The sequence below is a fragment of the Leptonychotes weddellii genome, chromosome X (genome assembly GCF_054177405.1).
Source record: "Leptonychotes weddellii isolate Sample4059 chromosome X, ASM5417740v2, whole genome shotgun sequence".
Lineage (NCBI taxonomy): Eukaryota > Metazoa > Chordata > Mammalia > Carnivora > Phocidae > Leptonychotes > Leptonychotes weddellii.
In genome coordinates, this window is record NC_138385.1 from 56,373,439 (window position 1) to 56,395,801 (window position 22,363).

General features: G+C 36.5%; 1 protein-coding gene and 1 pseudogene across 1 annotated transcript in view; one reads left to right on the forward strand and one right to left on the reverse strand.

Moving 5' to 3' along the window:
- CHIC1 (cysteine rich hydrophobic domain 1) overlaps positions 1–22,363 on the reverse strand; it is a 63,313-nt gene that overhangs the window by 22,919 nt on the left and 18,031 nt on the right. The window contains exon 3 of the mRNA XM_006733687.3: positions 11,798–11,953. Within this exon, the coding sequence (XP_006733750.1) occupies positions 11,798–11,953 (156 nt within the window). The remainder of the gene's footprint in view (positions 1–11,797; positions 11,954–22,363) is intronic.
- LOC102727304 (anaphase-promoting complex subunit 13 pseudogene) lies at positions 9,947–10,287 on the forward strand (annotated as a pseudogene).

Genomic DNA, 22,363 nt, shown 5'->3' on the forward strand with positions numbered 1-22,363 from the left:
TACCCCAAAGACACAGATGTAGTGAAAAGAAGGGCCATATGCACCCCAATGTTCATATCCGCAATGTCCACAATAGCCAAACTGTGGAAAGAGCCAAGATGCTCTTCAACAGACGAATGGATAAAGAAGATGTGGTCCATATATACAGTGGAATATTACTCAGCCATCAGAATGGATGAATACCCAACTTTTACATCAACATGGATGGGACTGGAGGAGATTACGCTAAGTGAAATAAGTCAGGCAGAGAAAGTCAATTATCATATGGTTTCACTTATTTGTGGAACATAAGGAATAGCATGGAGGACATTAGGAGAAGGACAGGAAAAATGAAGGGGGGTGGAAATTGGAGGGAGAGATGAACCAAGAGAGACTATGGACTCTGAGAAACAAACTGAGGGTTTTAGAGGGGAGGGGGTTGGGGGGATGGGTTAGCCCGGTGATGGGTATTAAGGAGGGCACATATTGCATGGAGCACTGGGTGCTATACGAAAACAATGGATCATGGAACTCAACATCAAAAACTAATGATGTACTGTATGGTAACTAACATAACATAATAAAATAAAATTTAAAAAAAGTTCAGTGATTGCTTGGGATTTTGGGGTGGGAGGGAGAATGAATAGGTGTAGCATGGTGGATTTTTCAAGCAGTGAAATTATTATTCCATGATACTGCAATGATGGATACATGTCATTATACATTTGTCAAAATCCATAGAATGTACAACACAGAGTGAACTCTAATGTAAATCAAGGACTTTAGTTAATAATAATGTGTCAGTATTGGCCTCATCAGTTTTAACAACTATACTTCAATAGTACAAGATGTTAATAATAGGGGAAATTGAGAGTTGGGTGAGGAGGGTATACAGGAACTCTGGACCTTTTTCTCATTTTTTCCCCATAAACCTAAAATTGCTCAAAAATAGTATGTTAATTAATTTTATACATTAAAAAGTGGAGATGAAATGAGGATATTCATAGATAAAAACTGACAGCAACTGTTGCCTGCAGACCTACTGTACATGAAATACTATGGGAAATTCTTCAGGCTGAAATCAAGGGACACCAGATATTAATTTGAGTCCACATACAGAAAAAGGAAAATTCTGGGGCACCTGGGTGGCTCAGTAGGTTATGCATCTGACTTCCAGCTCAGGTCATGATCTCAGGATCCTGGGATTGAGCCCCGTGTTGGGCCCTGGGCTCAGCTCAGAATCTGCTTGTCTCTCTTCCTCTGCCCCTCCTCCTGCTCACGCTCTCTCTGCCTCTCTCTCAAATAAATAAATAAATAAATAAATAAATAAATAAATAAATAAATAAGTATATTTTTAAAAGAAAGAAAAAGGAAAATTCTAAGAAGCTCAAAAGAATTCCGACTAGGATAAACTCAGAGAGACACATTCTGAGAGAAACTATAATCAAACTTAAGCCAAAAACAAGGAGAGAAATCTTGAAAGCAGCAAAAGAGGAGTGACTTGTTATATTCAGGGGATCCTCACTAAGATTAACTGCTGTTTTCACATCAGAAACCATGAGGTTCAGAAGCAGTGGAATGGCGTATTTCAAGTGCTAAAAGAAAAACTGTCATCCGAGAATTCTAGATTTCACAAAACTATCCTTCAAAAAAAAAGGGAGGGGTGCCTGGGTGGCTCAGTCGTTAAGTGTCTGCCTTCGGCTCAGGTCATGATCCCAGGGTCCTGGGATCAAGCCCCGCGTAGGGCTCCCTGCTCTGCGGGAAGCCTGCTTCTCCCTCCCCCACTCCCCCTGCTTGTGTTCCCTCTCTCACTGTCTCTCTCTCCATCAAATAAAAAAATAAAAACTTTTAAAAAAGGAGAAATTAAGACATTCTCAGGTAAATAAGCACTAAGGGAGTTCATTCCTATGAGAATTATCTGTAAGAAATGCTAAAGAGAGTCCTTCAGGCTGAAATAAAAGAACATTAGACAATAACTCAAGCCATATGAGGACATAATGCCAGTAAAAGTAACTCAATAAACAAATGTAAAAGACAATATTGTTCTGTTTTTGTTTTGGAACTCCTCTTTTCCTCCTATGTGATTTAAAAAAGGCATAAAATAATAATTATAAATCTATGCCAATGACATAAATATATAAGATATAATTTGTGATAACATATAAGGGGAAGTATGGATATGTACAGGAGCAGAGTTTGTGTATTATCAAAGCTAAGGTGATATTAATTCAAACTAGTGTGTTATAAGTTTACGATGTTAATTACAATCCCCAAGAAACAACTAAGAAAATAACTAAGAAATATACTCAAAAAAAGGACATGAGAAGGTATATGGTACATTACAAAAATCAGTTAAATGTAAAATAAGGAAGCAATGGAGTAATTGAGTTAAAAAATATATGACATATAGAAAACAAATAGCAAAATGGCAGAAGTCCTTCCTTATCTGTTACAGACTGAATTACTTTCCCCCAATTCATTATATTGAAGTCACAACTGCCAGTACCTCAGAATGTGACCATATTTGGATATCGGGTTTTTAAAGAGGTAATTAAGTTAAAGTGAGGTAATTAGGGTGAGCTGTAATCCAATATGACTGATCACTTCTGGTAAGGATACAGACCTGTTTAGAGGGAAGACCAGGTAAAGACTCAGACAGAAAATGGCCATCTACAAGTCAAGGAGAGAAACTTCAGAGAAAAAATGAACTCTCCCAACATCTTGATCTCAGACTTATAGTCTCCAGAAGTGTGAGAAAATAAATTTGTTGTCTAAGCCACCTAGTCTGGGGTACTTTATTAAGGTAGTGCTAGGAAACTAATATGTTACCATTAATCACTTTAAATGTAAGTAGACTGAACTCTCAATTCAAAGGCAGAGATTTGCAAAATTAATTTAAAAACAATCCACCTGGGGCGCCTGGGTGGCTCAGTTGGTTAAGTGTCCAACTCTTGATTTTAGCTCAGGTCTTGGTCTCAGGGTCATGAGTTCAAGCCCTGCACTGGGCTCCATGCTGGGCGTGGAGCCTACTTAAAAAACAACAAAACATAATCTGTCTATATCCTGTCTACATAAGAATTCATTCAGATTCAAAGACAGAAATAGTTTGAAAGTGAGAGGATGGAAAAAGCTATTCCATGTAAATAGTAACAACAACAACAAAAAGAGCTGAGGTGGCTATAATGATATGAGACAAATAGATTTTAAGTAAAAAAATGTTACAAGAGAAAGAGATGGACAGTGTATATCTTTTTTTTTTTTTAAAGATTTTATTTATTTATTTGACAGAGAGAGACACAGCGAAAGAGGGAACACAAGCAGAGGGAGTGGGAGAGGGAGAAGCAGGCTTCCCGCAGAGCGGGGAGCCTGATGTGGGACTCGATCCCAGGACCCTGGGATCACGACCTGAGCCGAAGGCAGACACCTAACCATCTGAGCCACCCAGGCGCCCCAGACAGTGTATATCTTAATATGCTCAGGATGCTATAACAAAATACAATAGACTCAGTTGCTTAAATAGCAGAAATCTATTTCTCACAGTTCTAACAGATGGGAAGTCTTAGATGAGACGGTTTGTGGAGTTCAGGTGAGAGCCCTCTTCCTTGGCTTCCTTGGCCCCTGGCTTGCAGATAGCTGCCTTACTGCTTGACCTCACATGGTAGTGAAAGAGCAAGCTCTGGTCTTTTCCTATAAAGGCACTAATTCCACCATGAGGACCCCACCCTCATGACTCCATCTACACCTAATTACCTCTCAAAGATCAAAATATCATCCACTGCCAAATATCATTCAATTAGTGGGGAGAGTTTCAACATATAAATTTTGGGGGCAAACAAACATTAATTCCATACCAGCATATTTGATAAAAACATAAACCAATCAATAAGAAATTACAATTATAAGCACAAACATAACTAAACACACACCTACAAAATGTGTGAAGCAAAATGGACCAAACTGAAGAGAGAAATAGATAGTTCTACAATAAAAGAGACTTCAATACCCCACATTCAATAATGAGTAGAACAACTACAAAGAAGATCAGTAAAGAAATATAGGGCTTGGACAACACTGTCAACCAACTATACCTAACATATATATGGAATACTCTGTCCCACAACAATATAATACAAATTCTTCTGAAGTGTACATGGAGAATTCTCCAGGATAGGCCACATGTTATGCCACTAAGCAAGTCTCAATAAATTTAAAAAGAGTTAAGTCCTACAAAGTATGAAACTAGAAATCATAAGGGAAGGAAAACATCATATTCATGTTGCAAGACTGAGAGAAGAGTCCCTTTCCTCTGAACATCCCTCTCAATTTAGCAAATATTACAGCAAAAAAGGGTAAAACTTATTTAAAAATGGTGGCATGAATAGGCCTGAAGGTTGACTTATAATATCACAGTTGTTTCAGTGGTAAATGTAAGAATGGGTAAATGAAAACCTTCATTTCATATATCATGTAGCCATAGAATCCTATTAGAGCCGAGAGTGACTATGAGGAGCTCAGGGCACCCTCATTTGTATTTCTTTTCTTTTACCTAATTTGCTATAAAATATATTCATGAAGTATACTGGCTAAAAAAAATGTTCATAAGGCAGACAGTTTACAAAGAAGTTCTTTTCTTGGAAACATTTTACAATCAGTTTACATTGCAACCTTGTGACATAGGGCAGTGTAACCACATTATTTCCATTTTATTTTGTGGGTAACACATATATGACTTTCATAAAGCTAGATACCCCATTAGAGTTGGCTAGAGCAGGATGGCAAACAATAGCTCACAGGCAAAATCTGGCCTGCTGCCTGTTTTTGTAAAATAAAATTTTACTGGAACACAGCAATGCTCACTCGTTTGCATATTGCTTGTGGCTCCTTTCATACTAAAACCAGAGAGCTGGGTAGTTGCAACAGAGACTTCTGGCCCACAAAGCCTGAAGTATTTACTACTTCATCCTTTAAGAGATATCTGTCTGCTAGAGAATTAAAACTCATTGGGCTGTTTATCATACCACTTATCCTAATGTTTCTTGTCCCAGCAATAGGAAATACAACCTAGGAAACATGATATAGTCAAGAGAATACAGTGTTACAAGAGACAGAAACCAAACAAAACAGAAAAAAAATTTTTTCTGGATGTGTCATTTACTATGTGACACTGGGAAACTCACTTTATCTCTCTGGATCTGTTTCCACACCTGTAAAATAAGGGATTTGGACTACATGAATGCTAATCATCTTTCCAATTAAACTATTAGAGCTTATACAACTTAGTTTACAGATTAGGAAGCAGTAGTGAAGGCATAAAAGTTCTTAAATTATTGTATTTTATTTTTAAAAATTTCTCCATGTGGACAAAAAAGCAGGGAGTCACCTTAAATTTCCTTATCATCACACCACCTTAAAAGTAAGTAGTACTGAGGCACCTGGGTGGCTCAGTTGGTTAGGTGCCATGATCCCAGGGGCCTGGGATCAAGCCTCTCATTGGGCTCCCTGCTCAGCTGGGAGCCTGCCTCTCCCTCTCCCTCTGCCATCCCCCCTACCTGTGCTCTCTGGCTTTCTCTCTCTGTCAAATAAATAAATAAAATCTTAAAAAAAGTAAGTAGTATTGTCCCAATTCTATCAGTGAGGAAAACTGAAGCTCCAGAAAGGGCAGTATCTTACACAAGGTTACCAACATGTGCTTAGTGTTTTGTCTAGTGTGTTAATAGCATAGCATGTACAAAATCAAGGGCCATAAAAAGTGTACAGAGCAAGGCAGATAATGTAAATGCTGGGTGGTTCTGGGGTGAACCAGAGACTTCACGTCCTATTTAAAGGCAGAAGCCACCACTCAGCTAGGGACAATTGCTGAAATACAGGCATGTGGGTCCAATATTGCCAGATGTTTAGATTTTAAGAGAGGCTGGCTATCTCAAATTTTATTTTAAATATTCCAATTTTTAAATGTTGGTAATTCATTCAAATGTTTAAAAAACAGAATGGTCTAGATTTGGCCCAGAGGATGACAATTTGAAAATTTGTATTAAAAAAACCTTTTTATTATTTTTTAAAAGATTTTATTTATTTATTTGACAAAGAGAAAGAGAACACAAGCAGGGGGAGTGGCAGGCAGAGGGAGAGGGAGAAGCAGGCTCCCCATTGAGCAGGGAGCCCGATGTGGGGCTTGATCCCAGGACCCTGAGATCATGACCCAAGCCAAAGACAGATGCCTAACCGACTGAGCCCCCCAGGCGCCCCTAAATAAACATTTTTAATTTGAGAGATTAGTGATCTAAGACTACAGATGGTCCCTGACCATTAATGGTTCTACTTATGATTTTTTCAACTTCTTGAAGGTATGAAAGCTATATGCATTCAGTAGAAACCGTACTTCCAATTTTGGATTATGATCTTTTCCTGGGCTAGTAATATGCTAGCTCTTGTGATGCTGGACAGTGGCAACAAACCACAGCTCCCAGTCCTCTATGCCATCATGAGGGTAAACAACTGATACACTTACAACCATTCTGTACCCATGCAACCATTCTGTTTTTCACTTTCAGTATAGTATCCAATAAATTACATGAGCTGTTCAACCTTTATTATAAAATATGCTTTGTGTTAGATGATTTTGTCCAACTATAGGCTAATGTAAGTGCTGTGAACACATTTAAGGTAGTCTAGGTTAATCTATCATGTTTGGTAGGTTACATGTATTAAATGCATTTTCAATTTGTGATATTTCTTTTTATTTTCTTTTATTTTTTTTTAAAGATTTTATTTATTTGAGAGAGAGAATGAAAGAGAGCACAAGAGCGGGGAGGGTCAGAGGGAGAAGCAGACTCCCCGCTGAGCAGGGAGCCTGATGCGGGACTCGATCCTGGGACTCCAGGATCATGACCTGAGCTGAAGGCAGTCGCTCAACCAACTGAGCCACCCAGGCGCCCTCTTTTATTTTTTAAAGATTTTATTTGAGAGAGAGAGCACACGCATGCGTGTGTGCACGAGAGGGACAGAGAGAGGGGGAGAAGCAGACTCCCTGCTGAGCAGAGAGCCCCACGTAGGGCTTGATCCCAGGGTCCTGGGATCATGACCTGAGCCAAAGGCAGATGCTTAACTGACTGAGCCACCCAGGCGCCCCCCAGCTCATGATATTTTCAATTTACAATGGATTTATCTGGATGTAATCCCATCACAAGTGCAGGAAGATCTGTATACTGACTAATACCTCAACTTCATTTTTTTAAAAAAATTATTTATTTATTTAAAGATTTTATTCATTTATTTGAGAGAAAGCGAAAGCAAGAGAGATCGCAGAGGGAGAGGGAGAAGCAGACTCGCTGCTGAGCTGAAAGCCCGATGTGGGGCTTAATCCCAGGACCCTGAGATCATGACCTGAGCCAAAGGCAGATGCTTAACTGACTGAGCCACCCAGGTGCCCTGATACCTCAACTTCAATGTGAATAATTAACTAACCAAAGTAATGGGGGCAAGGGTGAAATCACAGCATCAGTATTAATATCATATTCTATTAGAAGTTTGCATAGTAAAGTCACATGATTGAAAAAACTGCTTCTATTTCAGGCCATGTGGTGAAAGTATCGACAAATAGAGTAAACAGGTCATCAGTAAAAACGATAGATCCCAGATAATATTAAAACCTAAAATTCTGTTCTTAAGTAATTAAAATTGGCTGAATTTGTGTGATTGAAAATCTAAATCATAATTAATTCACACTGAGTCTTTAAAAACAATGGGAATGGATAGGAGTTATTGATTTGTAATTGCTAAAAATGACAACTAGAGAAATTTATGCTGTCAATTTTTTTAACTTATAGAAAACCATCTGAAAATATTGTACATGCTTTGATAAATAATAAACTAAGCTTTACTTAAAATTAAGCTTTGACCTACTGGTAGTTACCAAGGGAATCAAAAAAATGTTTAACTTTTTCATTCAAAAAGTCATACAGATGGCAGTGTTTCATTATTTTCCTTTTGAAGTACACATTAAGAAAGGCAGGAGAAAGATGGAGATGGAAAATGAATGACTATTTCTTGGGAATATTTTTGGCCTTTATCAAACAACTGTACCATTTATTATAGCTGCACAAGGTGCTATGATTCTAAAGACAGTTTAGTAGGCTAATTATTATTTAAAAGTTTAAATGAAACCATCAGTGTGGTACAGGGTGGCTTCAATCTTTCCACTGGGAAATAAAAACATTCCAAAGACTAAAAATTTTAAAGATGAGATTAAGATAGTAGTCTTAAATCCATGATGTAACTAGTAATGTCTTGTTATAATAATGTTATTTCAACATGTTCAAAACTAAGGATTTCTTCCCAACTATGTAGGTTACTCTCACTTTTGCTTTTCTCCAGAGCAGAAGAAACTCTTCCATATAGTTGTAGCTTAGAAATACTTTATTTTTTTAAAGATTCTATTCATTTATTTGAGACAGAGAGCCAGAGAGAGGGCATGAGCAGAAGGGAGGGGCAGAGGCAAAAGCAGACTCCCCAATAAGCAGGGAGCCCAACATGGGGCTCGATCCCAGGACCCTGGGACCATCACCTGAGCCAAAGGCATATGCCTAACCAACTGAACCATCCAGGCGCCCTGCTTAGAAATACTTTAAATTACAGATTTGGGTTTTGAGAAAAGAATTAAGTAGCCTAGTTACATTTATATTTACTCCAGTACTCCATTTATATTTCACTTATTTAAAATGATGGGAACTGAAAACCAAAGACCCCACCTAAAAGGAGAATTACAGACCAATATCCCTGATGAACATGGATGCAAAAATTCTCACCAAGATACTAGCTAATAGGATCCAATAGTACATTAAAAGGATTATTCACCACAACTAAGTGGGATTTATTCCTGGGCTGCCAGGGTGGTTCAACATCTGCAAATCAACCAATGTGATACACCACATTAATAAAAGAAAGGACAAGAACCATATGATCCTCTCAACAGATGCAGAAAAAGCATTTGACAAAATACAGCATCCTTTCTTGATAAAAACTCTTAGCAGTGTAGGGGTAGAAGGAACATACCTCAAGATCATCAAAGCTATATAGAAGGACCCACAGCTAATATAATCCTCAATGGGGAAAAACTGAGAGCTTTTTCCCTAAGGCCAGGAACATGACAGGGATGTCCACTCTCACCACTGTTGTTCAACATAGTACTAGAAGTCCTAGCCTCAGCAATCAGACAACAAAAAGAAATAAAAGAATAAAAGGCATCCAAATCGGCAAAGAAGTCAAACTCTCACTCTTAGCAGACAACATGATCCTCTATGTAGAAAACCCAAAGACTCCACTCAAAAATTGCTAGAACTCATACAGGAATTCAGAAAAGTTGCAGAATATAAAATCAATGCACAGAAGTCAATTGCATTTCTATATACTAACAATGAGGCAGAAGAAAGAGAAATCAAGGAATTGATCCCATTTACAATTGCACCAAAAACCGTAAGATACCTAGGAATAGGTATTCCTAACCAAAGAGGTAAAGGATCTGTACTCTGAAAATTATAGAACACTTATGAAAGAAACTGAGGGAGACACAAGAAATGGAAAAACTTTCCATGCTCATGGATTGGAAGAACAAATATTGTTAAAATGTCTATGCTAACCAGAGCAATCTGCACATTCAAACCAACCCCTATCAAAACACCATCAGCCTTTTTCATGGAGCTGGAACAAATAATCCTAAACTTTGTATGGAACCAGAAAAGACCCTGAATAGCCAGAGGAATGTTGAAAAAGAAAAGTAAAGCTGGCGGCATCACAATTCCGGACTTCAAGCTCTATTACAAAGCGGTAATCATCAAGACAGTATGGTACTGGCACAAAAACAGACACATAGATCAATGGAACAGGATAGAGAACCCAGAAATGGACCCTCAACACCATCGTCAATTAATCTTTGACAAAGCAAGAAAGAATACCCAATGGAGGAAAGCAGATGGAGTGCTGGGTCCGGCACAGGTCTGACAAAATCAAAGCTGCAAGAGAATGGACAGTGAGGTACAGAGAGATGGAAGGATCTTGGACTTGACTGATGATGCTTGGCAAGAAGACAAGCTGCCATATGAGGATGTTGCAATACCACTGAATGAGCTTCCTGAACCTGAACAGGACAACGGTGGCACCACAGAATTTGTTAAAGAACAATAAATGAAGTGGACCGACTTGGCCTTACAGTATCTCCATGAGAATATTCCCCCTATAAGGAAACTAACACCCGGCTCCTTCTTCATGGACAGATTTTTGAAAAATATATAGATACAAAATGTTAAAAAAAAAAAAAAAGAATATCCAATGGAAAAAAGACAGTCTCTTCAACAAATGGTGTTGGGAAAAATTGGACAGCCACATGCAGAAGAATGAAACTAGACCGCTTTCTTACACCTTACATAAAGATAAACTTAAAATGGATGAAAGACCTAAATGTGAGAGTGGAATCCATCAAAATCCTAGAGAAGAACACAGGCAGAAATCTCTTTGACCTTGGCTGCAGCAACTTCTTGCTAGACACGCCTCCAAAGGAAGGGAAACAAAAGCAAAAATGAACTTTTAGGACCTCATCAAAATAAAAAGCTTTGCTCAGCAAAGGAAACAGTCAACAAAACTAAAAGACAACCTACAGAATGGGAGAAGATATTTGCAAATGTCTTATCAGATAAAGGGCTAGTAACCAAAATCTATAAAGAACTTATCAAACTCAACCACCAAAAACCAAATAATCCAGTCAAGAAATGGGCAGAAGACGTGAACATACAAATGGCCAACAGGCACATGAAAAGATGTTCAACATCACTCAGTATCAGGGAAATACAAATCAAAACAACAATGAGATACCACCTCACACCGGTCAGAATGGCTAAAATTAACAAGTCAGGAAACAACAGATGTTGACAAGGATGTGGAGAAAGGGGAACCCTCTTACACTGTTAGTGGGAACGCAAGCTGGTATAGCCACTATGGAAAACAGTATGGAGGTTCCTCAAGAAGTTAAAAATAGAGCTACCCTATAACCCAGCATGTGCACTACTAGATATCTTTCCAAAGGATACAAACATAGTGATTCGAAGGGGCACCTGCACCTGATGTTTATAGCAGCAATGTCCACAACAGCCAAAATATTGAAAAAGCCCAGATGTCTATCAACAGATGTATGGATAAAGATGTGGTATACATATACAATGGAATATTACTCAGTCATCAAAAAGAATGAAATCTTGCCATTTGCAATGATGTGGATGGAACTAGAGGATATCATGCTAAGCGAAATAAGTCAGTCACAGAAAGACAAATACTGTATGATTTCACTCATATGTAGAACTTAAGAAACAAAACAAATGAACATAGATGAAGAGAAGGAAAAATTAAATAAGATGAAAATTGAAAGTGAGGCAAACCATAAGAGATGCTGAACTCTAGGAAACAAACTGAGGGTTGCTGGAGGGAGGGTGGGTGGGGGGAAGGGATAACTGGGTGATGGGCATGAAGGAGGGCACTTGATGAAATGAACACTGAGTGTTATATGCAACTGATGGATCACTAAATTCTTTCCCTGAAACTAATAAAAAAATAATAGTAAAAAAAATAAAATAAAATTATGGGAACTCATATTAAGTGAAAAAGTGTTAATAAAGGCTGGACAAATCACTTTATCTCTCTGTCCCCAAGCTTGTCTCCAGAATGAGGCTAACACTGAAGAGAATTTTTAAAAATCATGTAACATACTTGGTACATATAAGTATTCAATAAATGTTAGTTAGCTCTATGGTTATACAATAAAATGGTTACTCACTCTTTTGTTGAGACAAATAACAGGCCACAGGCTGCAACCCAGGGTGCAACAGCAGCAGAGACAACCACATAGCAGCCATTTCACATTGACTGGGAGAGCCTTTTTCAAACATGCATTCACACGGCCAATGCTGGTCTTAAATTCTTCTGGGGCCACCTATAACAAGGGCGCAATCTTTATTTAACAGTTTGTGGGCAGCTTTTCACTATTTATCTCTAAACCTAAAGAAAATGTTTGTCTTTTACAAATACTTCAAGGAATTACACGTCTAAATAGATTTCCTCCTTTTATGTATTACATACTCTTGGATGACATTAGAAAGCAAAACAATATAATTTCGTGTTTACAGAACTTATTCTGATGTTCAAAAATAATCTTCTGAAATTACCAGCATTAAAAGGACAACAAAATTGGTGGTAAAGAATACCCGTCAAGCAGTTTTTCTACCAAATATTCTCATTATTCAGGCAATATTATAGTCTCCAATCATTCTGACTAGTAAGACTAGAAGCATAGTGTAACAATAAAAACCTAAATACTATCAGAGGAAATGGAATTAAAATTAGGCTTTGGCAATATTCCTGGATTACTTTTAAATAGGCAACTCTTGACACTTTTCTCCCTGGCAAATTTGCGGTGTAACAATTTTAACACTTGCCATTGTTTGTAGGGAAAAGCTATACTAATAAGACAGTGAGGAGTAATTACATTTTAAAAAAAGGGTCTTAATATTCAGCATAAAATGGACTCAAAAAACTGCTGTAAATTTTGAAATTTGAAAGGCCCTTAAATATACAAATTTAATATTTTAATTACTACTTCCATTCCTGGAAGTGGCTGCTTGTGCCTCTCTATAAACAACGACAAAGTCAGTTCAAAGGCAAGAGCATGACAGGCACAATTAGATTTATACCGAAAACTCTTGCTTGAAGGTTATACAATTCAAAGGCATACTAAAAATTGTTTGCTTTCAGTGAAATCACATTTCTGGATCACTAAAATTATTCCTTTTCATTTAGAAAGCTGTCAGACTGCAAAATCTATGGGAAAAAAATTCCAGCATCTGGCTGTGAAAACAAAAATTATGAAAATATTAGAAAAAATAAGCTGCTATAAAATAAAAACCCCATTAACATGTTCGGTATATAAAATATGGAGCTTTACAACTCTTCCATTAATATGTTTGGCACATAAAATATGGAGCTTTACAACTCTTCCAAGTAAAAACTGTACTAGAGGATTTCAATTTATTACATATCTTAGAATCAACGCTACAAAACATATACCTATTAGCAGATGTTATAAAGATACATGACCAAAGAATTCAGCCCCATCATGAATAAAACATTACTTATACTAGCTTTATTAGAATTGCTCATGCCACCCAATAAAGTTAATTGCTTAACCCATAAATTTGATTTTCTTCCCAATATGTTAACCAACAAATAGTTGTAAAATTGCAAGCTCAAAACTGTTTTTACATGGGTATGTAAACTAATCTATTCTCCAACTAAATTGTTGGCAATATGACCTAAAGACAATCACGGAGTAAAAAGAATTCCAATTAAATGACTAACTTCCTGGGGTAAATATGAAAATAAATTCAGAGAACCACGCCTTATAACTGAAAAACAGAAAATGCTAACAGGCTAAGCATATTAGACAATAAATGAAGATTTTGATTCTAGTTACTTATTAGCTATGAAAAATCATAGGCAAGTTCATTTAATTTTTCTGAGTTTCAGTTTCCCATGTATAAAATGAGAATAATAATCTTTGCCTTATATATCTCACAGAAAATGGAAATCGTATCTTAAAAAGAACCTCATTAATAACAAGAATGCTTTGAAAAAGGAAGCCAGTGAATCCTATCTCTTGATGAGCTTTGAAGAAAGAAAAGCAAAGCTCTCTTTTGCCTGGTCTCACCTGAAGCCAAGGCATTTGATCAGGTAACCATTAATAATCCATGGCCTTGCTATACATTCTATTATAAACAAAAGGCTAAATAGCTACATTTTGTTTTTTAATTTTTCATTTTAATTCCAGTATGTTAACATACAGTGATATATTAGTTTCAGGTGTACAACAGAGTATTTCAACAGTTCCATACTTCACCCTGTGCTCATAGAGACAAGTGCACTCCTTAATCCCCATCACTATTTCACCCATCCTCCCCTTAACCATCAGATTGTTCTCTATAATTAACAGTCTGTTTCTTGCTTTGTCTTATTTTTTCCCCTTTGCTTGTTTTGTATCTAAAGTTCCACATGAGTGAAATCATATGGTGTCTTTCTCTGACTGACTTATTTCACTTAGCAATATATATACTCTCTAGCTCCATCCATGTTGTTGCAAATGGCAATATTCCATCCTTTTTATGGCTGAATAATATTCCATTGTGTGGATATATCTATATCTGTATCACATATCACATTTTCTTTATCCATTCATCAATTCATGGACACTTACACAGCTTCCATACCTTGGCTATTGTAAATAATGCTGCTATAAACATTGAGGGGCATAAATCCCTTTGAAATAGTGTTTTTGTATTCTTTGGTAAATACCCAGCAGTGCAATTGCTGGATGATAGAGCAGTTCTATTTTTAACTTTTTTGAGGAACTTCCATTGTTTTCCATAGTGGTTGCACCAGTTTGCATTCCCCACAGTACATAAGTGTTCTTTTGTCTCCACATCGTTTTTATACTAGTACCATACTGTTTTGGTAACTATGGCTTTGAAATATAACTTGAAGTCTGGAATTTGATGCCTTCAGCTTTGCTTTTTTTTTCAAGATTGCTTTGGTTATTTGGGGTCTTTTGTGGTTCCAGACAAATTTTAGGATTGTTGGTTCTAGTTACGTGAAAAATGCTTCTGTAGATTGCAATAAATCTGTAGACTGCTTTGGGTAACACAGACATTTTAACAATATTGGTTTTTCCAATCCGTGAGCATGGAATGTCTTTCCATTTCTTTGTGTTGTCTTGAATTTCTTTCATCAGTGATTTATAGTTTTCAGAGTACAGGTCTTTCACCTCTTTGGTTAGATTTATTCTTAGGTGTCTTATTTTGGATGTAATTGTAAATGGGACTGTTTTCTTAATTTCTTGTCACTTCATTATTGTATAGAAATGCAGCAGATTTCTGTACGTTGATTTTGTATCCTGTGACTTCACTAGATTTACCAGTTCTAGCAATTTTTTGTTGGAGCCTTTAGGATTTTCTATATATAGTATCATGTCATCTGCAACTAGTGAAACTTTTACTTCTTCCTTGCTGATTTGGATGCCTTTTATTTCTTTTTGTTGTCTGATTGCTGTGGCTAGGACTTACAGTACTATGTTGAATACAAGTGGTGAGAGTAGACATCCTTGTCTTGTTCTCAGTTTTTCCCCATTAAGGATGATGTTAGCTGTGGGTTTTTCATAGGTGGCCTTTATTATGTTGAGGTATGTTCCCTCTAAACTTATTTTGTTAAGGGTTTTTAATCATGAATGTGCATTTGAAAAGAATGTGTATTCTCCTGTTCTAGGAGGGAATGTCCTGAATATATCTGTTAAATCCTTCTGTTCCAGTGTGTCATTCAAAGCCATTGTTTCCTTGTTGATGTTCTGTTTAGATGATCTGTCCACTTGATGTGTGGTATTAAAGTCCCTTACTATTATTATATTATTATGGAGTAGTTCCTTTATGTTTGTTATTAACTGTTTTATGTATTTGGGTGCTCCTATGTTGGGTGCATACATATTTACAATTGTTATATCTTCATGTTGGATTATCCCCTTTACTATTATATATTGTCCTTCTTTGCTTCTTGTTACAGTCTTTGTTTTAAAGTCTATTTTGTCTGATATAAATGTTGCTATTCTGGCTTTCTTTTGACATCCATTTGCATGTTAAATGTTTTTCAATCCTCTCACTTTCAATCTGTAGGTGTCCTTAGGTCTAAAATGGGCCTCTTGCAGGCAGCAAATAGATGGCTCTTTTTTTTTTTTTATCCATTCTGTCACCCTGTGTCTTTTGATTGCAGCATTTAGCTCATTTACATTCAAAGTAATTACTGATAGATACATATTTATTGCCATTTTATTACTTGTTTTGTGGTTGTTTCTGAAGCTCTTCTCTGATCCTTTCTTGTCTTTTTTCATGTTTTGTTTATTTTCTTTAATGATATATTTGGATTTCTTTCTCTTTATTCTTTGCATATCTATTAGTGGCTTTTGATATGTGGTTACCATTAGGTTTGCATATAACCCCTTCTGCATATAGCAGTCTATATTTTTGATGGTCATTTAAGTTTGAACACATTCTTTTCTCCTGTCCCCCACACCTTTTAGGTATACGTTATTGTATTCTATATACTTTTTTTTGTGAGTTCCTTGACTTTTTTGCAGAAAAATTCATTTTTACTGCTTTTGTGTTTCCTACTTCTATACTGTCACTTTTGGTTTCTCTACTCAAAGAGTCCCTTTTAATATTTCTTGCAGAGCTGGTTTAATGGTCATGAACTCCTTTAGTTTTTGCTTGTCTGGAAAACTCTATCTCTCCTTGTATTCTGAATGATAGCCTAGCTGGGTAGAGTATTCTTGGCTGCAAATTCTTCCCATTCAGCACTTTGAATATATCATGCTACTCCTTTCTGGCTTGCAAAGTTTCTGTTGAAAAATCTCCTGCTAGCCTTATGGGATTTCCCTTGTAATTTAATGACTTCTCGTGTCTTGCTGCTTTTAAAATTTTTTATCACTATATTTTGCAAATTTAATTACAATATGTCTGTGCGTTGGTCTGCTTTTGTTAATTCTGTTGGGGGTTCTCTGTGCCTCCTGGATCTAGATATCTCCTTCTTTCCCAAGATTGGGGGAATTTTCAGCTCTTATTTCTTCAAATAAATTTTCTGCCCCCCCTTTCTCTCTCTCTTTTTTTTCTGGGATTCCTATAATATGAATGCTATTACATTTGATGGAGTCACTGAGCTCCCTCAGTATATTCTCATTTTGCATAATTCTTTTCTCCCCCTTGTTCAGCTTGATTACTTTCCATTACTTTGTCTTCTAGGTCACTAATTCATTTCTCTGCTTCTTCCAACCTCTGTTCATTCCATCAAGCATGTTTCTCATTTCTTTTTTATTATTATTATTTAAAGATTTTATTTATTTGACAGACACAGAGAGAGGGAGAGATCACAAGTAGGCATAGCTACAGGCAGAGGGAGAGGGAGTAGGCTCCCTGCTGAGCAGAGAACCCAATGCGGGGCTCGATCCCAGGACCCTGAGATCATGACCTGAGCCAAAGGCAGATGCTCAACCAACTGAGCCACCCAGGAACCCTGCATGTTTCTCATTTCATTTATATTGTGCCCTTTATCTCTGCTATGTTATTCCTTTCTCTGTGTTAAGGGTCTCACTCATGTCTTCCACTTTTTTCTTAAGTCCAGTGAGTATCCTTATGACCACTGCTTATATTCTCTATCAGGCATGTTACTTACATCTGTTTGACTTAGGTCTCTGGCTATGGCCTTGTCCTCTTCTTTCATTTGGGATAAATTTCTCTGTCTCCTCATTTTGTCTGCCTCTCTGTGTCTCTTTCCGTATGTAAAGAAAGTCAGTTGTTTCTTCTGTTCTTAAAAGTAGTGATTTTTATGAAGAAGAGGTCCTGGAGAGCCCTGGAGTGCAGTGTCCCCTGTTCACCAGAACCTAGCCCTTCAGTAGAGTATCCTATGTGTGTTTTTATGCCCTGCTATTTCATCTGATTCAATTTTCCTTTTAGTGCAGTCATCTGCACTGACTCTCTGCCTGTTGTGGCCATGCTTGCTCTCTGTGGGACCCAGCAGGCAAACTCTGGGGGTGGGGGGGCAGGTTCCCCACTGCGGGACTTGGGAGCAGAGGGGTAGTGTTAGCAAAATTTGTGCTAGATCACTAGTCCTATGTTGGATCCCCCGAAGCACTATGGCAACTGGGGGCTTCAGGCTGGGTTGACCAAGGGCACAAGGCTGGGCATGGTGTGTGATGGTGGCTGACGGTGTGTGGTTGGGCATGGCCCATGAGGGCTGCTAGGGGTGTGCAATTGAGTGCAGTGTGCAAAGGCACCTGTGGGCATCTGGCTGGGCAGGCGTGTGATGGCACCTGGGGACAGTGGAAGGTGTCCAGAGAGGTGCACAGGTGGGCGTGGCCTGTGATGGTCAATCAGCTACATTTTTAATGCAAATTCAATGCTCTTCAGTTCTTCAATTCTTTAGAGGAAAAAAAGAGATGTTCTTTTAAAAAACCAGATGCCAGGGGCGCCTGAGTGGCTCAGTCGTTAAGCGTCTGCCTTCGGCTCAGGTCATGATCCCAGGGTTCTGGGATCGAGCCCCGCATCGGGCTCCCTGCTCCATGGGAAGCCTGCTTCTCCCTCTCCCACTCCCTCTGCTTGTGTTCCCTCTTTCACTGTGTCTCTCTCTGTCAAATAAATAAATAAAATCTTTAAAAAAAAAAAACCAGATGCCAAGTTGCTATCTTAAGATTTACCTCTTAGACAGTGATACTCAACTTCTTTTCCCTAGTCAATCACTGAGCAAGGAAATAGAAATTAAAATAAGGAAAATATATTTAGCTCTAATTTGTAATATAACGTTACTACCAATTCTCTTTAAATTGTGTATCTAGAAACACTAACACATTTTTAAAATCTGGTAAATGTAAATCATAAAATTATTAAATCTGTGCACTTACAAATTTAAGTGCTTATAATTAGAATTTAAATTTTTATTTAAAAAGTAAAATTTTTACTTAGAATATTTAGTTGGAAGCCAGAAACTAATCAGTCCAAAAATGTAAAACTTGCTTTTTGTTTAAAATATTGTGAATAAAATATATGCCAAGATACATAAAATTTGTTATAAAATTTTTCTTTTATTACATCCTTCTGGAAATAAATTAACCAAAACTTTAAAAAAAAGTAACAATTTTCCTTCTTTCCTGCCAATACTTTCCACCTTTAACACATAATCCTGTCAATTAGTACTCTCTTACCATGGGCAAACTAAAAACTACAATACTGATGTTACTAAAAATGAGAATTCAGATTTTTTGAAGTCATAAGATAAATATATTGGAAGGAAAACTACTAGAATTTCAAACAATAAAATAAAATCCGTGTGTTGCCTTTAAAAGGGGGCCAGGATTGTCTTTGGAAAAAAAATCTGTATTTGAATGACAGTAAAAGTCATAAAACAGATGATAAAGACATAGGAAATGAGAATTCGTTAACTCCCGATTTAAACATTGTGAAAAAATGTTTAGTTAACTGTGTGGAGTCAGAATTTTACTCATTTACTTCCATATAACTGAGTATCTTTAGTAATGAAAGTTAGATGGAAGCCTTTTACTTTCTAGCTGAAGGGCAGGTTGTAAAGAAACATTTAATTCCTTTTGACTTTCTTGTAAAGAAAAAAGAAAGCCACATCATAAAGGTGGGGGAAAGGGTCATAATATTTTATAACAGGATGCAAGAGACTCTGCAAACAGAAGAAAATATAAGCAAAACCCAGCAAGACTGTTTCCTCCTTCAATCATGGGGAACACAACCCTATCAATCACTTGTCATATTGGATCACAATAGTAATGGTCGATTTTATGGCTTAGGTTTCCCCCAACACTGCACACTAATCTCCCCATAACACCATTTAATTGTTTCAAGCTGAGGGCCAGAAGCTTTCATTTCTAAAGTCCAGTGGTTCTTTCATTTTCTGGTCACCAGAATCTGTGTGTATGTACCTGCTTGATATATCCTATCATGAGAGGAAGACTTATCTTTAGTGAAATGGGGGAAACAATCTTTTCTGCACTTAATATAAAAGGTTAGCTTTTTATTTGTATTAGAAGCATTAACACATAGGCACAAAATTAGTACTGAACCGTGAAGCTTGTCAAAATGGCTTTTTATGTTTTCAGAATTAACTCTATGCAATTTTGTTTAGTTTAGGCATAAAAGCTATTTAGAATCCCATTCATGCCAGAAGACTGATTTTGTAAAAGGTAGATTTATTTTTCTATTTTAGAGATTACATTTATTCATTTTAAAATATTTTACACAAAGGCTGCTAAGTTTGGAATTCAGACCTTCCTTTTAGTTTTTTTTTCTTCCTGGCTAATGTAATTCTTCTTGCCTATTCCCCCAGTTATCAGAGAAGCATTTTGATAATTCATAATAACCTATACAAATACAATAGTGCCTACTGGACAAAAATTGTCTCATTAAAGAGAAAAATGAATAAAACTCATGTTATCACCATGTGACTTTTAAAATCAGACTTTCGGAATTCCTGTTAGTGTTGTTTTCATCACTAAAAACTAAACTAAGAAAAAAAATCACAGTATCATTTATGCCTCATTTCTTTAAATAATGCACACTAGAATAAACACCCAATCATTGATATGTGCTATAGAAATGGTCACCTGAAAAGAAAGGATATCTTTAAGAACAGCTCATATTCAGATCATATATGTTTTGTAAATGCATACCAAAAGCAGCTTAACATTCTTACTCTAGTTTAAAAAAAAACTGTACTATCTTTTTCAATGGTGGAGTTTTTAGTTTTAGAAGGTTTGGAAAGAAATGAAGAAGTATGAAGAAATATTCTAAATATTCCTTGAGCATATAAAACTGGCCAATTTCAAAGATGGATACATTTGTGCCTGGAAACTCTGTTCTCTGACATTTTTTTTTTTTGATTATTCATTTTCTAGAATTCCTTGGACTTGTAATTCAAACTTTTAAAAAACAAACCAGTAATAAAACTGAATGTAACTGCCCAGACAACACATGCAGCAACACCAGGGAAACACAAAGAACAAGTTTTCCATTGGAGATGTTTTAATTCACATTCCCTTTAATTTAATATTGAATTTGTCATCTTTCCACAAACACATTATTATTCAAGGGATTTTTCCACAGCTATTTTTTTCTTTTGGAGAAAACATTTATGATTAATTCATATAAAACCAATCTAAGTTTGAACTGCTGCTTCAATTGGCAAATTATTCTAAATGATCAGGATAAGAAGGTAGAACATTAGAGAGTGAGACCAAAACATCAAACCAAAGGGCTCTTTGTATCCTAAAAAGGTAAATGGACACATATTTTCTGTTAACTTAGCCAGGGACTATTTCCACTTGCTTATTATATGGAATGACTTGACATTATACATCAGGAGAGACAGAAAAGGTCAACAGTTAAAAGGATAGATTATTGATGGGACCAGTGAATAAACTGTTTCTCAGTAAAGAATGTAAAAGTAGCAAAAGCAGTTAAAAATTGAAAGCTAGTCAGAAAAAAACTGGAGAATTAAATAATCAGGATGAAACTAGGATACACTGGCGGGAAAAAAAAAAAAACAAAACAACTTACACTGGGAAGCTAATAAGTACCTGACAATATACTCGAAATTTTATACATGCTCTTTCATTTAATCCTTACAACAAGAAGTGAGGTACTATTCACATAAGAACTGAGGCTCAAAGAAGTGGCTTGCTCAAGGCCACAAAGCCAAGTGATAGACCTTGTATTCCAACCCAGATCGGATTTCAAAGTTTAACTACTCTATACTGTCTCTAGCTAGCTTCCATTTCTCAGGGGGTAAAGGGAGCAAATAAAGTATAAAATACCTTTCAGGGTTAAATCAAATAGAATTTCTTATAATTTTAAGTGATAACCCTTGTGAAAAGAAATAACTCTGCTGTCTTTCTCTCCCTCCCTCTGAATAAAGCTGGGGAAAAGATTGCAATTAGGCCAAAAGTGAAAAGCAAGCGGCTAGAAAATGTATCATGACAAAAAGGAGCCAATATTAGATGCATTTTATCCCATTCTCAGAGAGTTTAGAACAAGAGGACAAATTAAATTAAGGTTTGAATAGGTAACATAGTGACATGGTTCAAAAATCAAAATAATACTAAATACCAAAATACCAAAAATGATCTCATCCTTACCCTTGCCTCCATCCATCTCTCTCCTCTTCTCCCATCAAGGTAACCACTTTTATTTAGTTCCATGTGTAGCCTTCTAGAATTTCTTTATACAATTATTAATGTGTTTATTTTTCCCCCTTTATTACACATATTGTAGACACGGATTTGTACTTTGCTTTTCTCACTAACATTATGAGAAAATTTAACAGTAAATTACATAAAAGCCCTTTAGGGAATGGAATGATTTTCAAATATGACCAAATAAATACTGACAAGTAGCATTGTTCTAGTACTGAAATTGAACAGAATACTACTAAATTACAGGCTTCAAAATAAAAAAAGTTCATTTCTTTTAACCCCAAATCATCATTTCACCTATCTAGCATTCAGCTATTAACGATTTGGAAATTTTTGAGTATGTTTTAATATAATGGCTTTTCTCTTTCTTCTATATTTCCTCAAGTGACAAACATGTGTAAGTAACTTTTTGCCTTAGTCAAAGCCTTTTTCTTTGGGCCTAGAAGTTAGCATTCCTATTGTAAGAGGATTTTCCAAACATAGTTTCAAATCCTAAGAAGTCTTTGAATACTGAACCTCAAGCATGAAGATACTACTGAATGC